This window comes from Trachypithecus francoisi, unplaced genomic scaffold, assembly GCF_009764315.1.
Source record: "Trachypithecus francoisi isolate TF-2019V2 unplaced genomic scaffold, Tfra_2.0 Lachesis_group20, whole genome shotgun sequence".
Classification (NCBI taxonomy): domain Eukaryota; kingdom Metazoa; phylum Chordata; class Mammalia; order Primates; family Cercopithecidae; genus Trachypithecus; species Trachypithecus francoisi.
The window spans coordinates 49,589,920-49,603,660 of NW_022681466.1; the positions used below are offsets into that span (position 1 = coordinate 49,589,920).

General features: G+C 41.7%; 1 protein-coding gene across 1 annotated transcript in view; it reads right to left on the reverse strand.

The window, feature by feature from the left end:
* ATAD5 (ATPase family AAA domain containing 5) overlaps positions 1–13,741 on the reverse strand; it is a 66,899-nt gene that overhangs the window by 922 nt on the left and 52,236 nt on the right. The window contains exons 19-21 of the mRNA XM_033184270.1: positions 7,827–8,007; positions 1,891–2,072; positions 538–1,373 (exon numbers count right to left, since the gene is read on the reverse strand). Coding sequence (XP_033040161.1) covers positions 538–1,373; positions 1,891–2,072; positions 7,827–8,007 — 1,199 coding nt within the window. The remainder of the gene's footprint in view (positions 1–537; positions 1,374–1,890; positions 2,073–7,826; positions 8,008–13,741) is intronic.

Genomic DNA, 13,741 nt, shown 5'->3' on the forward strand with positions numbered 1-13,741 from the left:
CCCAGCACTTTGGGAGGCCGAGACGGGCGGATCACGAGGTCAGGAGATCGAGACCATCCTGGCTAACACGGTGAAACCCCGTCTCTACTAAAAAATACAAAAAGCTAGCCAGGCAAGGTGGCGGGTGCCTGTAGTCCCAGCTACTCGGGAGGCTGAGGCAGGAGAATGGCGTAAACCCGGGAGGCAGAGCTTGCAGTGAGCTGAGATCCAGCCACTGCACTCCAGCCCGGGCGACAGAGCGAGACCCTGTCTCAAAAAAAAAAAAAAAAAAGAAAAACTCAGTAACTATCTGCTATCTATCACAGCAACACCAAACTCCCTCCTGGGTCATTCAAGCGTTACCTAAATCCACCCCAATCACTCATTATTTCTCTTCCCAGCAATCAGGCTGGTCTCCTTAACTGTCTCATTAGAAGCTACATTATTAATGTTAAAGGCTTATGATGATCAATAGTACAGCATTTTTAAATTAAGAAAAAACTAATGATTTCCCCTTTACTATTTATTACTAAAAAATAAAAAGGAAGTAAGACTTACTCTAAATTAGCTGCTGACTGACTAAAGTATACATTATTGCGCTTTTGTGAAATATAAAAAGTAAGATCATTGGTTGGATCTCTTCCTAATTTCTTGCAAGAATTCAAGGTTTCCAGTGCTTTTGAAATAGTAGAAGAACATTTAGTAAAGCTGAGAGCTTCTGCAGCTGCTTTTAATTCTCCAGAGCTTTGAGAAGTCCATCCATCATTACTCTCAAGACTAAACTCATCACAAAGTCCACTTTTAACCTTTCCATTTGTCCAACTAAAGTCATTTCTACCATATTCGTTTTGTTCCCTTACATCAGTTAAAAGGGCATCTAAGAAGGACATGTTATCCATGAACTCAGAGAGAGAATTTAAACAATGAGAAACAAGGGCAGAACATTTTTTTTCTGCAGTTGTTTTGGGAGGACAAGGAATAGATTTCTTTGTCTCTGGATTGCTTCCTTTGTCTCTGGCTTTGCTTTCTTCTGAATTTGAGGAAGACGACACAGGGGACAGCCTAATAGATTCATCAGGGAAGTCCAAGTCAGTGTCGAATAAGTCACTATCATCTAATATTACCAATGTTTTCTTTTGTTTCTTTTTCTGGGACTTTTTCAATGGCTGTTCTCTTTCAGAATGTTTCCTAGCAAGACAGTTCATACTTTTTGTTGCTGTACTGGCATCCACAGTTACTGATGAGCCACAAAAGTTTTTAGTTTCTGGAATGGTATCAACTGGTAATGGTAGAATAAACTCAAGATTACTATATAAAAAATCTACATTCCGCATTTGGAATTCTGTAAGAAGCTGGATGAGTTTATGCCATTCTTCCTTTGTTGTGATTTTGTGCTGAAAAACAATGTTGAGTAAAGAAATGTTATAGCAGTACATAGTTTGAACACTTCTTGTATGAATACAGTGTTATCCCTATTCTAACTTAAAAGTATTGAGTCACTACCCCTCATAATTTTATCTATATTTAATATATCAAAATAGTACTGTAAGTCTAAAAATTAAATTTAGAGAATTAAATTTTTTAAATTAAATTAATTTGGAGAATTAAATTCTCTATATATGTAGTATATACTGCAATATTATTATAAGCACATTTATTTAAAACCACTTCTCTGAAATAGTCTATCTGAAAAATTTTCTAAATTATATTCTAAATCCTATAATATGCATTCAGAGCAATGCCTATGCACCATTTGTTAAAGTGATAGAATGTGTTAAAATCAGAGACCTAAGGCTTATACAAATTATAGGCATATTTAAGTTAAACTTAAGATTCAAAAGATAGGAGGCTAGTGTTGGGAATATGAAAAGGAATATAAATTCAACATTGCAAAACAGATATTGAAAATACCTTTAAAAATGAAAATAAGTCTTCAGATGGGGAAAAAATGTTCTTAAGACCAAACAAGGTCTCAGCACAGCCACTGTCGCATTTCGGAAGGTCTATACATTTCTTTTTAGTATTTTTAGGGTAAATTTTGTTATCAAGGCCATGTTCAGAGCAAACTAGTTGTACATTTCTGCTATTTCCACCTACAAAATAAAAGAATATCTTAGCTCTCTCTATATATGTATTAAACAAATTATATCAAACAATTATTTAAAGCCTGAGATCCTTTGGCATCTTCTGGACAAATACCCCCATTTTGTTGTTTAATTCATTAAGAGTACAATATAAGCATTATTATTTTTTTAAGACAATGTATCACCCTGTCACCCAGACTGAAGTGCAATGGTGCAATTTCAGCTCACTGAAACCTCCACCTCCTGGGTTCAAGTGATTTTTCTACCTCAGCCTCCAGAGTAGTTGGGATTACAGGCATGCGCCACCACACCTGGCTAATTTTTTCATTTTTAGTAGAGACGGGGTTTCACCATGTTGGCCAGGCCGATCTCGAACTCCTGACCTCACGTGATCTGCCCCCTCAATCTCCCAAAGTGCTGGGATTACATGCGTGAGCCACTGTGCCCAGTCATAAGCATTATTTCTACCAAGAGATAAACTAAGTGAGGTGATGGTGGGGGACTTTCAAAGCCATCCAACAGAAAAAGTGCAAGGACTGTGAGCAGGCAAATCACAGAAGAAAAATAAATGCCTAATATTAATTTCAGGCTAGGTGAGGTGGCTCACGCCTGTAATCCCAGCACTTTGGGAGGCTGAGGCAGGTGGATCACTTGAGCTCAGGAGTTCGAGACCATCCTGGGCAACATGGTGAAACCTTGTCTGTACTCAAAATACAAAAATTAGCCAGGCATGGTGACGCATGCCTGTAGTCCCTGCTACTAGGGAGGCTGAGGCAGGAGAATAGCTTGAACCTGCGAGGCGGAGGTTGCAGTGAGCTGAGATCACGCCACTGCACTCCAGTCTGGGCAACAGAGTGAGACTCCAATTCAAAGGAAAAAAAAAAAGAAACAGTAATTTCAGCCGGGCACAGTGGCTCACACCTGTAATCCCAGCACTTTGGGAGGCCAAGGCAGGTGAATCACCTGAGGTCAGGAGTTCAAGACCAGCCTGGCCAACATGGTGAAACCCCATCTCTACTAAAAATACAAAAAATTAGCTTGGCATAGTGGTGCGTCACTATAATCCCAACTACTTGGGAGGCTGAGGCAGGAGAATCACTTGAACGCAGGAGGCAGAGGCTGCAGTGAGCTGAGATCACGCCATCGTACTCTGGCCTAGGCGACTAAGCGAAGCTCCGTCTCAAATAATAATAATAATAATAATAATAATTCAAAGACCTAATAAGAAGATATGCAATTTCACCAGTAAGCATGGAAATGTAATTTTAAAATAATATACTGTACGTATTTCACTTTTTAAATTGGCAAAATTAAAAGAATTATAATGTAGTTCTGTCAGCAGTACACATGAAAAAACCATCATATACTATTCATGGGAGCATAAGTTGGTACAATTGTCATCAGAGGGCAGTCTGACAACAACTATCAAAATGTAAAGTGTATACACCCTTTGTGACCCAGCAGTCATACTTCTAGAATTCTCTCCATCAGTATTACAGACATGTTCAGGGATATATGTATAAAGATATTCACCGTATATTGAAGATAATTTAAATGTCTATAAGTAATGGTTAAATTATGGTACATCCATTCTATTCTATAGAAAAGCATGCAGCTGTGAAAAACAGTGGGATAATAGGACCATATGTGCTGACAATAAACTTAAAAATAACTAACAACATATATAATAATAGGTTAATTTTCCTAAATAAGTATTTTTATGTTATATGCATAAAGGTCTAACTGTGGCTACTTTCAAGAAGTAGGGGAAGGCCGGGCGCGGTGGCTCACGCCTGTAATCCCAGCACTTTGGGAGGCCGAGACGGGTGGATCACGAGGTCAGGAGATCGAGACTATCCTGGCTAACACGGTGAAACCCCATCTCTACTAAAAAATACAAAAAACTAGCCGGGCGTGGTGGCGGGCGCCTGTAGTCCCAGCTACTTGGGAGGCTGAGGCAGGAGAATGGCGTGAACCCGGGGGGCGGAGCTTGCAGTGAGCTGAAGTGAGCTGAGATCCGGCCACTGCACTCCAGCCCGGGCGGCAGAGCGAGACTCCATCTCAAAAAAAAAAAAAAAAAAAAAAGAAGTAGGGGAATATTGTTTTATGTATCTGTTTTTTTTTAAAGGCAGGAATGAAATGTATATTTAAAAAAGGACATTTAAGAAGAGAAACTGGCCAGGTACGGTGGCTCATGCCTGTAATCCTAGCACTTTGGGAGGTTGAGGTGGGCAGATCACGAGGTCAGAAGATCGGGACCATCCTGGCTAACACAGTGAAATCCTGTCTCTACTAAAAATGCAAAAAATTAGGCGGGCATGGTGGTACACGCCTGTAATCCCACCTACTCGGGAGGCTGAGGCAGGAGAATCACTTGAACCTGGGAGGTGGAGATTGCAGCAAACCAAGACTGTGCCACTGCATTCCAGCCTGGACGACAGAGCCAGACTCTGTCTCAAAAAAAAGAAAAAAGAAAAAAAAGAAGAGAAACTATGCTATACTTATTTTCTGTCTTCTAAAGTTCTTGCTGTAACAATTTATATCCAGTGGTATATCAAAACGTTATTAACTAATTTGTTACACCAGGATATTTTCCATGTGTTATATATTATATTTACTTTTGAGATATGGTTAAAGCTGTGGGCTTACACTGAATAGAATATATAGGCGTATCTACTTTGAAAAACAATAATATGAAGCCGGGTGAGGTGGCTCATTCCTGTAATCCCAGCACTTTGGGAGGCCGAGGAAGGTGGATCACTTGAGCCCAGGAGTTCAAAACCAGGCTGGGCAACATAGTGAGATCCCTGTCTCTACAAAAAATACAAAAGTTAGGTGTGGTGGTGCACGCCTGTGGTCCCATCTACTCAGGTGGCTCAGATGGGAAGACAGCTCGAGTCCAGGAGATTGAGGCTCCAGTGAGCCATGACTGCACCACCACTGCACTCCAGCCTGGGCAACAGAGTGAGACACTGTCTCAAATTAAAAAAATTAAAAAAAAGAAGAAAAAGAATATGTTAAAATGTTAAACTAATTAAAAGAAACAACTGATAAGGAATTAATATTACATAATTTCACCTTGGTTTCCTTGAAATATTTGTGTATTTACCAGAGTAGGATCTGTAACTAGAGAACTGTGACTATGGAGCATGGAAACCACAAACTTAAACTTCTTCAGGCAAGGAACCATGTCTTAACCATGTAAACACAAGACCCAGCATGGAGAAGGTACTCACTTGAATTAGGTAACAATGATGACTGAAAAAAAAAAAAGAAATAAAAGCATTTCTGAAATAATAAAGTACTTAGGAAAGTTAGAATTTAAAGACTCCTGAAGTTAAAAGTGATTGTACATTATAGTTACATAAAAAGAATACTATATATCTATACTCATGTAGAAAAACCAATGTTTTTAGTAAGTGAAAAAATTGTTAAATAATAATTATAGTATCATTTGTTTATAAGGAACCATATGTTAATAAATGTATGTGTAACAGTTTGAAAATTTAAGAGTCAAATTTCTGGGGAGGAAGCTGGACACAGTGGCCTACTTAGGAGGCTAGGACAGGAGGATTGCTTGAGCACAGGAGTTCAGGGCTATCCTGCATTATGATCCTGCCCATGAATAGTCACTACACGCCAGCCTGGGCAATATAGCGAGACCCTACCTCAAAAAAAAATAAAAAGAAAGAAAGAAAAACTTTTGTTGAAGTGGAAAGGGGAACAGGGTGGGAGGTTTTTTCTGTGTTTGTCTTTTAATTTTTTTTTTTTTTTGAGACAGAGTCTCGCTCTGTCATCCAGGTTGGAGTGCAGTGGCACCATCTTCGCTCACTACAGCCTCTGCCTCCCGGGTTCAAGCAATTCTCCTGCCTCAGCCTCCCAAGTAGCTGGGACTACAGGCATGTGCTGCCACGCCTGGCTAATTTTTGTATTTTTAGTAGAGACAGGGTTTCACCATATTGGCCAGAATGGTCTTGATCTCCTGACCTCAAGATCTAACCGCCTCAGCCTCCCAAAGTGCTGGGATTACAGGTGTGAGGCACCACACCCAGCCTGTGTGTGTGTGTGTGTGTGTGTGTGTGTGTGTTTTGTCTTTTTTTTTTTTTTGAGACGGAGTCTCGCTCTGTCACCCAAGCTGGAGTGTACTGGCCAGATCTCAGCTCACTGCAAGCTCCGCCTCCCGGGTTCACGCCATTCTCCTGCCTCAGCCTCCCGAGTAGCTGGGACTATAGGCGCCCGCCACCTCGCCCGGCTAGTTTTTTGTATTTTTTAGTAGAGACGGGGTTTCACCGTGTTAGCCAGGATGGTCTCGATCTCCTGACCTTGTGATCCGCCCGCCTCGGCCTCCCAAAGTGCTGGGATTACAGGCTTGAGCCACCGCGCCCGGCCGTGTGTGTGTTTTTTAAATTAAACAATGAGATCATCTTAAAAGCGCAACTACAGAAGAGTAAGTAACTTACAGATTAGTTCAAATCTCTTATTTTTGAGGTGAAAAAACAGGCTCAAAAAGGCAAAGTGAATTTTGGAGCTTATATATTAATTGTAAAGAGCGGCATAGCCAGGAGAAAAATCCAACTTTCTAGGTCCAGTTTAATTCTATTTACTCACGTTGACTGCAACATTTTTTTTTTTTTAGTCAGAGTCTCACTCTGTATGATCTTGGCTCATTGCAACATCGATCTCCCAGGTTCTAGCAATCCTCCCATCTCCACCTCCCACGTAGCTAGGACCACAGGCATGCACCACCATGCCCAGCCAAATTTTTGTAGAGATGGGGTTTCACCATGTTGCCCAGGCTGGTCTCAAACTCCTGAGCTCAAGGAATCTACCCCACTTGGCCTCCCAAAGTGCTGGGATTACAGTTGTGAGACACTGTGCCAGGCCAAAATTTTTTATGAACAAAGTTGACATATGCATATTTATTTGGAAGATTAACATAACAAGTTGCTTAAAATTTCTATAATCTTTCAACTATTCTAGTATAGCACAGTTTTTTTAAGTAAAAAAAAAATTTTTTTTAGGGCCAGATGTGGTAGGTCACGCCTGTAATTCCAGCACTTTGGGAGAACAAGGCAGGTGGATCACGAGGTCAGGAGTTCGAGACCAACCTAGCCAACATAGTAAACCCCGTCTCTACTAAAAGACAAAAAAAATTAGCCGGGCATGGTGGCGGGGGCCTATAATCCCAGCTACTCGGGAGGCTGAGGCAGGAGAATTGCTTGAACCTGGGAGGCAGAGGTTGCAGAGAGCCGAGATCGCACCACTGCACTCCAGCCCAGGCAACAGTGCGAGACTCCATCTGAAAAAAGAAAAAATAAATTTTTTTTTTTTTAGATATGGGGTATTGCTGTATTGTCCAGGTCAGAGTGCAGTGGCATAATCATAGCTCACTGCAGCCTCAAACTCCTGGGATCATGTGATCCTCCTACTTCAGCCTCCTGAGTAGCTAGTCACGCCACCCTGACCGGCTTATTTAAAAAAATTTTTTTTGTAGAGACAGGGGTCTCGCTTTCTTGCGCACACTGGTTTTGAACTCCTGGCTTCAAGTGATCCTCCTGCCTTGGCCTCCCAAAAATTTTCTTGTAGAGACAAGGGTCTCACTATGTTGAGCAGACTGATCTGGACCTCCTGGCCTCAAGAGATCCTCCACCTCACTCTCCCAAAGTGCTGGGATTACAGGCATGAGCCACTGCACCCAGCCATAGCACAGATTTTTAAATAGGGTCCCATAATAGAAATGTCTTTAATAACAGACCAACTTACCATGAAGGGTTAATGGTCGTTCTTCTAAAAATCCACCTCCACTTCTAATCCAGAATTGTAAGTAAAGGATACTTTTTCTGATATCGCAAGTATTTGCAGTTAACAAGGTTACAAAGTCTTTTACATCAGTTCTAAAATTCTCAGTTAAGCAAATCATTTGTAGGTAGCTGGCAACATTTAGCTTCAAAACAGAAAGAAATGTGGTTAACTGCTGTGTTAAAATAGATACAGCAATAATACATACAAATAATATCTAAAAGTGAGACAAATTTTGCTAAAATTCACATTATCCTAAATGCTCTTCTTGAGGATGAAACTGCTTTAAAAATATAAGGGAATATACTACTAAATTAAGCATTTATATATATTTCTTTTATTAACTGTATATTGTGCAAGACAGCAAGGAAACTTTTATAGGAGATTCTCCAACCTAAACGCTGGCAGTTTTACAAACCTTGACAAAACCCCTTAGGATTAAGTAACAGTATAGCCTGATAGAACATCTTATAACAAAATTATAAATATGATACTGTAACACTGAAAAATACACAATTTTTAAAAAACAGGTTAGAAATTGTACTAATGAGTGCATAAAGCTAATTAATTTTTTTTTTGTAGAGATGGGGGTCTCACTATATTGCCCAGGCTGGTCTCAAACTCCTGGCATCAAGCAATCTTCCTGCCTTAGCCTTCCAAAGTGCTGGGATTATAGGCACGAGCCACTGTGCCCGGCCAAGAAATTGAGAGAGGCTGAGGCAAGGAGATCACCTGAGGTCAGGAGTTTGAGACCAGCCTGCCCAGCATGGTGATACCCCATCTCTAACTCCAGCTACTCGGGAGGCTGAAGCAGGAGAATCACTTGAACCTGGGAGGTGGAGGTTACAGTGAGCCAAGATCACACCACTGCACTCCAGTCTGAGCGACAGAGCGAGACTCTGTCTCAAAATAAATAAATTAAATAATTCAAGTTATCAAAGAGTTTTCCACAAAGAAAACTTGTAAATTCACTGATGAAGTATATAAAATACCAAAAGATAAAGAATATCAAACCTATACAAACTCTTAGAAAAAAGAGAAGGAAACATTTCTCAACTCTTTTTGGGGGCAGCTTAACCTTAATATTTAAAGCTAACAAAGACAATTCTTAAAAAAAAAAAAAAGAAAACAAAAGAAAGTTACAAAGTAGTATTCCTCAAGAAAATAAACATATGACTCCTTAATAAATTAATCACAAATCTAATCAATCAATAAATAAAGTGGATAATACATCATGACCAAATGGGGTTTATCATTAGAAAATCAGTCAGTGTAATTCACCATAGAGATAGATGAAAGTAGAAAAATATGATTTCAACACATGCAAAAGAAGCTTTTGATAAAATCCAATACCCACTCTCGATAAAAAGTCTAAGAAAATTGGAATAGGCAGGAGGCCGTGGCTCACGCCTGTAATCCCAGCACTTTGGGAGGCCAAGGCGGGCAGATTACGAGGTCAGGAAATCGAGACCATCCTGGCTAACACGGTGAAACCCTGTCTCTACTAAAAAACACAAAAAACTAGCCGGGTGAGGAGGCGGGCGCCTGTAGTCCCAGCTACTCGGGAGGCTGAGGCAGGAGAATGGCGTAAACCCGGGAGGCGGAGCTTGCAGTGAGCTGAGATCCGGCCACTGCACTCCAGCCTGGGCAACAGAGCGAGACTCCATCTCAAAAAAAAAAAAAAAGAAAGTAAAGAAAAACCTAGGAAACCAACAAAATAACTACTATAACTAATAAGAGAATTTAGCAAGGATGAAGGAAAAGAGCATCTAGAATCTACAGCAGTATTGTCCATTAGAAATATAAGGCAAGGGCAGCTGGGCACAGTGACTCACGCCTGTAATCCCAGCACTTTGGGAGGCCACGGTTGGCAGATCACGAGGTCAGGAGATCCAGACCATCCTGGCTAACATGGTGAAACCCCGTCTCTACTAAAAATACAAAAAATTAGCCAGGTGTGGTGGCGGGCGCCTGTAGTCCCAGCTACTCAGGAGGCTGAGGCAGGAGAATGGTGTGAACCCGGGAGGCAGAGCTTGCAGTGAGCCGAGATTGCGCCACTGCACTCCAGCCTGGGTAACAGAGTGAGACTCCGTCTCAAAAAAAAAAAAAGAAAGAAAGAAATATAAGGCAAGGGGCAGGTGTGGTGGCTCACATCTGGAATCCCAGCATTTTGGGAGGCCGAGGCAGGCAGATCACTTGAGGTCAGGAGTTCGAGACCAGCCTGGCCAACATGGTGAAACACTGTATCTATTAAAAATACAAAAATTAGCCGGGCGTGGTGGCACGTGCCTGTAGTCCCAGCTACTCGGGAGGCTGAGGCAAGAGAATTGCTTGAACCCGGGAGGGAGGCAGAGGTTGCAGTGAGTGGAGATCGCGCCACTGCACTCCAGTCCAGGTGACAAAGCAAGACTACATCTTAAAAAAAAAAAGAAAGAAAAGAAATGTATTACAGGTAAAACACTGTAAGCTATATACATACTATGACTTAGATGAACCTTGAGGATGTTATGCTAAGTGAAATAAGCCAGTCACAGCCGGGCACGATGGCTCAGGCCTGTAATCCCAGCACTTTGGGAGGCTGAGGCAGGAGAATCGCTTGAAACCAAGAGGCAGAGGTTGCAGTGACCAAGATCGCGCCACTGCACTCCAGCCTGGCAACACAGCAAAACTCCATCTCAAACAAACAAACAAACAAAAAAATCGGTCCCAAAAAGCCAAATCAGTATGATTCCATTTATATCTAGAGTAGTCAAATTCATAGAAACAAAGTAGAATGGTAGTTACCAGCAACTACTGGACAGGAGGAAACAGGGAGTTTGATTTAACGAGCATAGAATTTCAGTTTTGCAAGAACAATGTGAATATACTTAACACTACTCAACTGTACACTATTACGTGTTCTTCACCAAAAGCAAATTTTTTAATACAAAAATTTTAAACACCAAGCTATATAATTTAAAATTTCCAGGAGCCACATTAAAAACTTAAAGAAACGGCTGGGCGCGGTGGCTCAAGCCTGTAATCCCAGCACTTTGGGAGGCCGAGACGGGCGGATCACGAGGTCAGAAGATCGAGACCATCCTGGCTAATACGGTGAAACCCTGTCTCTACTTAAAAATACAAAAAAAACTAGCCGGGCGACGAGGCTGGCGCCTGTGGTCCCAGCTACTCGGGAGGCTGAGGCAGGAGAATGGCGTAAACCCGGGAGGCGGAGCTTGCAGTGAGCTGAGATCCGGCCACTGCACTCCAGCCTGGGTGGCAGAGCGAGACTCCGTCTCAAACAAAAAAAAAAAAAAAAACTTAAAGAAACAAGTAAAATTAATTTTAGGGCCAGGTGCAGTGGCTCACGCCTCTAATTCCAGCACTTTGGGAGGCCAAGGTTGGCGGATCACGAGGTCAGGAGATCGAAACCATTCTGGCTAACACAGTGAAACCCCATCTCTACTAAAAAATACAAAAAAAATTAGCCAGGCATGGTAGAGGGCGCCTATAGCCCCAGCTCCTCGGGAGGCTGAAACAGGAGAATCACGGGAACCTGGGAGGTGGAGCTTGCAGTAAGCCAGTGATTGCACCAGTGCACTCCAGCCTGGGCGACATAGTGAGACTCCATCTCAAAAAATTATAATAATAATTAATTTTACTACATTCTGTTACAACAATATATCCAAATATTATTGCAAAAAGTAATCAATACAAAAATTAGTGAGATGTGTTACATTCCTATTTTTTGCACTTAGTCCTCAAAATCTGGTGTTAGCCAGGCACTGTGGCTCACGCATATAATACCAGCACTTTGGGAGGCTGAAGCAGGAGTATTACTTGAGCTCAGGAATTCAGGACCAGTCTGGACAATATAGTGAGACCTCATCTCTACAAAAAAATATTTTTAATTAGCTGAGTGTGGTGGCACAAGCCTATGGTCCCAGCTACTCAGGAGGCTGAAGTGGGAGTATTGCTTTAGCCCAGGAGGTAGAGGTTGCAGTGAGCTGAGATTGAGCCACTACACTCCAGCCTAGGAGATAGAGTGAGACCCTGTCTCAAAAAAAAAAAAAAAAAAAAAAGTGTTTATATTACACTTTTAGCACAAACTAATTCAGACTAGCCACATTTTAAAAATCTATAAGCCATATTTAGATATAATTCATATACTATACAATTCACCCACTTAACATGTAAAATTCAATGGTTTTAGTATATCTATAGGGTTTTGCACCCATTACCACTATCTAATTACAGAGCATTTTCATCATCCCCAGAAGAAACCCCAGACTAATCAGCAGTCACTCCCTATTTCTACCTAGCTCCTCTAGCCTTAGACAGCTATGAATCCACTTTCTGTCTCTATAAATTTGCCTATTCTGAACATTTCATACAATTATTATCACACAAAATGTGATATTTTATTAACTGTAGACTAACCACATTTTAAAAGCTCAATAGCCTCACCTGGCTAGTGGAGGCCATATGAGCATATAGCTGAAAGCCAACAGTGAAGGTAAAATGAAATAATACACTTGATTAATCCAAAAGACTGCAGAGTCTAGACAAATTGTTTTTTTTTGTTGTTGTTTTTTTTGTTGTTGTTGTTGTTGTTTTTTTCTCTTTTTTTTCCAGAGTCTCGCTCTGGAAAGCTGGAGTGCTCTGGCGCGATCTTGGCTTCATGCAACCTCTACCTCCCGAGTTCAGGCAATCCTCCTGCCTCAGCCTCCCAAGTAGCTGGGACTACAGGCACATGCCACTACACCCAGTTAATTTTTTTTCTTTTTACATCCAGCTAATTTTTGTGCTTTTTGTAGAGACATGATTTTGCCAAGGTTGCCCAGGCTGGTCTTGAACTCCTGGGCTCAAGGGATCCACCCACCTTGGCCTCCTAAAGTGCTAGCATTATAGGCATGAGCATAGCGCCCAGCCTGTTTAGACAAATTTTTTAAAATATTCAATTATGTATTAAAAGAAACAATTTTTTTCTTTTTTTTTTTTTGAGACAGAGTCTTGTGCTCTGTCACCCAGGCTGGAGTGTGGTGGCATGAGATCTTGGCTCACTGCAACCTCTGCCTCCCATGCTCAAGTGATCCTCCCACCTCAATCTCCCAAGTAGCTGGGACTACAGGTGTGCGCTACCACGTCCAGCTAATTTTAAAAATTTTTTGGAGAGACAGGGTTTCACCACGTTTCCCAAGTCGGTCTCAGACTCCTGGACTCAGCCTCCCAAAGTGCTGGGATTACAGGCGTGAGCCACTGCCTCCAGCTAAGAAACATAATTTAAAAGAAAGAACAGGGTCAGGAGTGGTGGCTCACGCCTGTAATCCTAGCACTTTAGGAGGCCAAGGTGGGTGGATTACTTCAGGTCAGGAGTTCAAAGCCAGTCTGACCAACATGGTGAAATCCCATCTCTACTAAAAATACAAAAAAAATTAGCTGGGTGTGGTGGTATGCATCTCCATTCCCAGTTACTAGGGAGGCTGAGGTGGGAGAATTGCTTGAACCCAGGAGTTGGAGGTTGCAGTGAGCCAAGATCGTGCCACCACACTCTAGCCTGGGCAACAGGGCAATTGTGCCACTACACTCCAGCTTGGGTGACAGAGTGAGACCTCACCTAAAAAAATAAAATAAAGAACCCATACAGTAAAATTGACCTGACTACAATCATAGCTCACTGCAGCCTGGAACTGCTGGCCTCAAGCAATCCTCTAACCTCAACCTCCCAAAGTGCTGGGATTACAGGACAAGTATGAGCCACCATGCCCAGCAACTCAATGTTAATTTTTTTTTTTTTTTTTTTTTTTTCTGAGGCGGAGTCTTGCTCTGTCGCCCAGGCTGGAGTGCAGTGGCCGGATCTCAGCTCACTGCAAGCTCCGCCTCCCGGTTCCCGCCATTCT